This window comes from Mauremys reevesii, linkage group 24 (assembly GCF_016161935.1).
Source record: "Mauremys reevesii isolate NIE-2019 linkage group 24, ASM1616193v1, whole genome shotgun sequence".
NCBI lineage: Eukaryota > Metazoa > Chordata > Testudines > Geoemydidae > Mauremys > Mauremys reevesii.
The window spans coordinates 20,554,058-20,560,884 of record NC_052646.1 but is presented as its reverse complement, the minus strand read 5'-3'; the positions used below and the strand labels follow the sequence as shown (position 1 = coordinate 20,560,884).

The 6,827-nt window shown below is 54.3% G+C and overlaps 1 protein-coding gene across 1 annotated transcript; it reads left to right on the top strand.

Annotated features, from left to right (window-relative positions):
- The first annotated feature begins 317 nt into the window (after positions 1-317).
- LOC120390111 (mucin-2-like) lies at positions 318-5,963 on the top strand. The gene is made up of 6 exons (XM_039512424.1): positions 318-375; positions 2,057-2,179; positions 3,314-3,469; positions 4,122-4,262; positions 4,963-5,555; positions 5,691-5,963. Exons 1-6 carry the CDS (start codon positions 318-320, stop codon positions 5,901-5,903), a joined length of 1,284 nt encoding a protein of 427 aa, XP_039368358.1. The 3' UTR covers positions 5,904-5,963.
- Positions 5,964-6,827: the final 864 nt, after the last annotated feature.

Genomic DNA, 6,827 nt, shown 5'->3' with positions numbered 1-6,827 from the left:
TTTTAAGAATGTTTTTAAATGCCTGAAAACAAACCCAGACCACTTTTTGTTTGGCTTTTCGGTCGGATGAGAATTTTGGTTCAACTGAAAACGATTTTTATTTCCTGATCTTTTGGAACTGCCAGTGAACCAAAAAATCGGTTATTTGTGCAGCTCTGAGCCCTGGTGCTTTTCACTCAAATCTCTGCCACAATTCCCTTTCCATCCTCATTTTGGTCTTGACTCTCTCCTCCTCCCCTCTGGCAGCGCTCGCTGTGTCAGCCGTGAGAAGCTCCGTTCAACTGTGAGCCCAGCCCCGTGGGCCTCCCAGCACCAGGATGGTTTCCTTCATCCTCTGCCTCCTCCCTGCTCTCCTAGCTACAACTAATGCAGAAGGTGAGTCACTCGCTGCTGTGGCCATTGACACTCCCCCGGACTTGGACACTTTACACCCCACGGATCCCCAGTCAGGGGAACATCCAGCATGTGCAGGGAGGGGGGATTAGCTCTGGGTGGGGTACAGGGCCCTGTCTACACTACGGCTACTGTAGCTATTTAGCCACAGCACTGTAGCTGGGCCGGCAGAGCCCCATAGTGAAGACGCCGCCTGTCCCAATGGACGGGGTTTTTCCATCCCTGTGGGAACTCCCCTCCCTGAGCCGGTAGCCAGGCCGAGGGAAGCATTCACCCATCGACCTGCATCTACTCCAGGGGTTAGATCATCCCTAGCTGTGGTGCTCAGGGTGTGGACTTTTCAACCCCCCCGAGCACTGTATCTATATCACCCTGGTTAGTAGAGATCAGGCTTGAGGGACACCATTACTGGATACTGCCCTGAATTCTTATTCCCATGAAGACCCTTCTGCCCTGCTTTGGCAGCACAAAGGGGACTAAATATAGGAGTAAATGACACTGCTAAGGGACTGAGTGTAACCTGGAATCAGGGCTCTCTAACTCAGCCATCAGCTCCACAATTTTAAGGACGCTTCCATTGTTTGGCACATACAGCGGATCTGAAGTGCCAGGCAGTGCTAGGTTTGGGGTAGCAAGCATTTTCACAATGCCAATGAGCCCTTTCAGAACATTTTGCCAGCAAAGGGAGACTGATGCAAGCTTCTCTTGATGCTGATCATCTATGGTGGCCTTTAACCTTAGTCTCATCTCAAGCTCTTCCACCTATGGAATGCTCGCTGGTGATTTGCTGCCTTCTCATGAGCACAGAGAATACATGTGCACCAGCAGCCAGGGGCGGCTCTACAAATTTGGCCGCCCCAAGCAGTCATGCCCGGGAGGCTCCCCCGAGCCGCGGGAGCAGTGGACCTCCCGCGGGCATGACTGCGGAGGCTCTGCTGGTCGCGAGGCTCGGCTGGACCTCCCGCAGCTGCGGGCGGTTCGCTGGTCCGGCGGCTCCGGTTGAGCTGCCTCAGGCATGCCTGCAGGAGGTCCAGCTGAGCCGCTGGACTAGCGAACCGTCCGCAATCATGCCTGTGGGAGGTCCACCGGAGACGCGGGCCGAGCGTCCCCTCCGCAGTCATGCCTGCGGCAGGTCCGCTGCTCCCGGGGCTCCGGTGGACCTCCCGCAGGCATGACTGCGGCAGGTCCGCCGGCCCTGCCTGCCGCTCCCCCGGGAAAGGGCCGCCCCATGCAGGTGCTTGCCCCGCTGGGATCTGGAGCCGGCCCTGCCAGCAGCAGACACAATTTCCGGCACTCTGGATCCTAGTGGCGCCACTAGGACCCAGAGTGTAGCGGAATCTGCCAACACACACTGCAAAATGAATGACTCTCCAGTACTGTGAATACCTGCACAATGGGAGCCACATCTGGGGTGGGCGGGGCTAATTTTGTGGGCGGAGCTTGGGAAGAGCATCATCCCCTTCACCTGTCCCCAGTCTGACCCCTCTGGGTACCGCTGGCCCAGTGGCTGAAATTGTGCAATTGCTGAGTGTCCAGGAGGAAATCGGGTCCGTTAACCCCTTGGCTTGTTTGGAGCAGAGGGGGAAGACTGGGGCTAAGGGACTTGTCAGAGTGACACTGTCACGCCACAGTAAGAAGGAAACACTTCTTCTTCTTTCTCCAGCTGTGATCCTGACATGTGACACGTGCTTTGGTCAAACGGAGACCTGCGATTTTGCTCCAGGAACCTGCCAAGTCAACAAGGCTACCGGTGGCTGCCTCTCCGTGGCGGAAGATATTAAATTGGGTAGGTGATATTGCCGTCAACCCAGGCACACCCTACCCCGCAGTCTGTCACCATCCTCATCGCTAAGGCCAACCCCAAACAGTCCATCAACAAAGCACATTCACCCGGCACAGAGCACTGAGTCTGTGCTCGACGCTTCATTCATTCAGGCAACATTACTGTGTCTTACGTAGCGACTGGAAGACTCGGTGGTTCCAAATCCTGTCCCCATTGGAGTCAATTGTAAATCTTCCATTGACTTCAGTGGGGTCAGGATTTTGCCCCTTGAGCTTTATCTCCACAATGGACGGCTGCGCTGCAACAAGCGAAGCTGCTTTGGGTGGAAATGCACATTCTGAATCGTGTAAAAAAAGAAACTGGTGCTGAGATCCCTTGTACACTGCCGCCTTGCTCCCAATCCTGTCTGGAGCTGTTAGTCACCTTCTCAGGGCTGGAGCCCTGCCGTACACGGTTTTCACCTTGCTTGGGATGCAAATTCAAGATACCTTTTGCCATTTGACTTAAAGAGATTCAACTCCCTGAGCTCTTCAGGCCGGCGGATTTCTCTGGTTCCCTTTATTTCTCAACGTTTGCCCTTTGCAATTGAAAATCTGAGTTACAGACCTGGCTTTGTTCATCCTTCCCTTGAATTAAAGAGAGCAAATGGCTCCTTCCATTTACCCTGTAAGAAGGATGCATAGCACAGCATCAGCTTTAACGTGCTCTGTCATTATCTACCTACCTATCTAATCTATCTAATCCTCATATGTGCCAACCTGCCTCTGACCACACTCAGGAATTTTTCCCAGCACAGTCACAAATGGGTTTATTAAAACTTCCCCCCACTCAGGGTGCGGCCTCACTGCAGAGTTAACGTGGGCCGTGACCCAAGGTTTAGCCTAACCCACCCCCCCACCGCTCCCTATTATCCACACACAAAACCCTTTAACCTCAGGCTAATTGCTGCAATTTGGGGGGCAGTTTAGATCCGGGATCCTCTTTAATTTCTTGAATTGTGGGCTCCAGAACTAGACACAGGATCCCAGCAGCATCGCCCCAGGGCCAAATAAGGAGGTAAAATAACCTCCCGGCTGTTACTTGAGGTTCCCCTCCCAGCTTCTCATTTTCTTTTCTGGTTTTCTGTCTTTAACAAAGGTGGGTCACAGAACACGAACTTCTACAAAGAGTGTCTGAGTAACTATAAGAGTGACATAGAAGTCCCCATCTCCTTCACTGTTGGGAATGGCAATTACGTGAGGATCAACACTACACGATGCAACACAGATAATTGTAACTCGGCTGTACCTGGAAGTAAGTTATGAGTGTGTTTTTATTGTCCCTCTTTAATGGGGTGTGAATCCAGCTCTCCGTGTGCCCCCTGCTGATGCACGTGACCGTTCGAGCGCTTTGGAAGGGCACCAGCTCAAAGCACATTAACGAATGGTTCACGCACATCGGCAGGGTGCACGTGGCCAGCTAGGCCGTGGCAGGCTGGCGCAGGGTCGATTCACTCCCTGGCAGATGCTTACACCCCGACCCATGTTGCCACAGTCGAATGGTTGAGGTGGACAAGCCCCGGCAGAATTGTATTTGTTCCCATTTCTCCCCTTTACTGCCCCCAACGTCCATTCACTTGAATGTCATTTCTGTTGCCAGTCAGAACAACAGTCGGGGCCCATGTGAAATCAGACGGGCGAGGGCTGCACGCGAGAGAGGGGGCAGCAGCCGGGATGGGCTCCAATCTAAACCTCCCTGAACCTGTCAGGCTCCACCTTCAAACTCGCCGGGGTCTGGAACTGATCGGCTGTGGCGTTCACAGATAGTTGGGTCACAGACAGACGGAGAAATGCCGTCGGGCTGGGGGTGGGGCCTTCACCTGCTCAGGCAATGCAGGGTAGATCCCACAGGTTGAACGAAGTTTAACCCACCCTGTGACCATCTCTCTCTCTCACTCGGTTCTCAGTGCCGAAGGGGAGCACCACCGCGAACGGGCTGCAGTGCCCAACCTGCTTCGCTCTGAATTTTGCTGTCTGCAACAGCTCAGTCACCCCTTGTACCGGGGATGAGACCTACTGCATGGATTTCACTGGGTTTCTATACAGAGGTAAATGCTGCCAGCTGGCTGCAGTGTGGGAGCTACCCCAGGAATCTCACATCTCAGGGACTCCCCAGAAAGCTGGTGAAAACTAGTCTGTGCTGGGCCCTTGGGCAGGTGGGGGCGGCCAAGTGGGGTTTTTGGCCGGAGTGATGGCGCCCTGCTCCTGGAGTTATGACAACACAGACTCTTGCCATGGGAAGGGTTTTTATGTCAATGATGCAGAGCTGGGAGAGAACCCAGGAGACCTGGCTCCCAGCCTCTCCCTGCTCTAACCACTAGACCCCACTCCCTTTATGTTTAACGTGGCTGAGCTATTGCTCAGTGCAGAAGCTCCTGTTCTCTGTGTGTGTCCTGGACTCCCAGCGCTTTGGGGTGTTTATAAAATAACTGAACCGAGCGGTCGGGTGAGAGCCGGGCATGTTCCCCGGGGGGCCGTGCGCTGGGGAAGGAGCCTTCCCTGGAGATCAGCTGGTTCCAAACTCCAGCTTCAGTCCCTTGTGAAGCTGCAGAAAGGGGCGCGGGGGAGGCAGGAGGGGACCAGACGCCCGCTCTGCCATGGCTGGTTACAGCGAGAGCAGGGAGAGCACCGGGGGGTGGGAACGGGAGGCAGAGGTGGGAACCACTGGATGGTGGAGACAGAGGTTCTTGGGGCAGAGAAGGAACCAGAGCTGCCCCCGCCTAATAACAGGCTGATTTTCTCCCTCAGGTTCATCTCCTTCGCCATTTCAAGCAAAAGGCTGCACTACAGCGTCTCCTCAGGTCATTAAACCTGGAGCCATCCTGACTACGGCACTGTACACATTTGACTTTTTTTGGGGGGCCTCTGTTCCGGCGGAGAAAATACCCACCAACCCCCCATCCACAACTGCTGCCTCTCTAGAAACAACCAGCCTCGCCCCTAATAAAACCACTACCACACTCCCTGCTACAACCACCACCACTACCACCCCCAGCGCAACCATCACTACCCCTGAAACAACCACCACCACTCCTGCTACAACCGACACCACCGCCAACACAACCACCACCCCTGAAACAACCACCACCACTCCTGCTACAACCAACACCACCGCCAACACAACCACCACCCCTGAAACAACCACCACCACTCCTCCTACTACCGACACCACCCCCAATGCAACCACCACTACCCCCGAAACAACCACCACCACTCCTGCTACAACCGACAGCACCCCCAAGACAACTACCACCCCTAACAAAATCACCACCACCGCCAACACAACCACCACCACTTCTGCTACTACTGACACCACTACCAACACAATCACCCCCCTCAATGCAAGCACCACCTTCCCTCCCACAACTGCCACCCCCGCTAATACCACCGCCACTACAAACACCACCACCACTCCTGCTACAACCACCACCACCTCCCCTACAACCACCACCACCCCCGACACAACTACCACAAAGAAAACCACCACCATCCCCAAAATAACACCCACCCCTACAACCACCACCACCACCACCAAACCCACTACTCCACCCAAAACAAACACCTCACCCAAACCTGCCCTCCCCACCCAAACAACCCGCAGTGGGGCCAGCCCGGCGCTGGGGAAATTCTCCTTCACCCTCTACCTGCCTGGCCTGACTGGGCTGCTGCTGGTGAAGCTGCTCTCCTGACCCCCGCCCGGCACGGCCCACACAGCACCTGGTGCCTGTGAATAAAGGCCTGAAGTCCCAGCTGCACCCCCTCCGAGGCCCCTCCACACTGCCGGGCGATGCAAAGGGGCCGCTGCATAGCCAAGGGTCTGCCCAGCGCATGGGTGTGTCTGTCCCGGTACCTCACGGCTGGCTGGAATCTCTCTGTGCATTAGCAAATTCACTGAATAAATCAGGATCCAAAATAAAAGCCCCCGGTGTGTTGTTGTGTGCGGGTTGCCCCTTGCTGAGCCGTCCGCATGAGACTGGGGCACTGTCTAGCCCAGTGTCCTGTCTTCCGACAGTGGCCAGTGCCAGGTGCCCCAGAGGGAATGAACAGAACAGGGAATCATCAAGTGATCCAGCCCCTGTTGCCCATTCCCAGCTTCTGGCAAACAGAGGCTAGGGACACCATCCTTGCCCAGCCTGGCTAATAGCCACTGATGGACCTGTCCTCCATGAATTTATCTAGTTCTTGTTTGAACCCTGTTATGGTCTTGGCCTTCACAACATCCCCTGGCAAGGAGTTCCATAGGTTGACTGTGCACTGTGTGAAGAAATACGTCCTTTTGTTTGTTTTCAACCTGCTGCCTGTTAATTTCATTTGGTGACCCCTAGTTCTTCTTGTATGAGGAGTAAATAACACTTCCTTATTCACTTTCTCCACACCCTTCAATATTTTATAGACCTCTATCATATCTCCTCTTAGTCATCTCTTTTCCAGGCTGAAAAATCCCAGTCTTATTAATCGCTCCTCATACGGAATCCATTCCATCCCCCTCATCATTTTTACTGCCCTTTTGTGAACCTTTTCCAATTCCAGGTATCAGAGTAGCAGCCGTGTTAGTCTGTATCCGCAAAAAGACAGGAGTCCTTGTGGCACCTTAGAGACTAACAAATTTATTT

What these genes read in the sequence shown, in the direction of transcription:
- LOC120390111 (XM_039512424.1), top strand. Translation starts at nt 318, where the DNA reads ATGGTTTCCTTCATCCTCTGCCTCCTCCCTGCTCTCCTAGCTACAACT. An exon ending in GGCGGAAGATATTAAATTGG is followed by an intron (nt 2,180 to 3,313) that starts GTAGGTGATATT and finishes TCTTTAACAAAG; the next exon opens with GTGGGTCACAGAACACGAAC. An exon ending in TAACTCGGCTGTACCTGGAA is followed by an intron (nt 3,470 to 4,121) that starts GTAAGTTATGAG and finishes CTCGGTTCTCAG; the next exon opens with TGCCGAAGGGGAGCACCACC.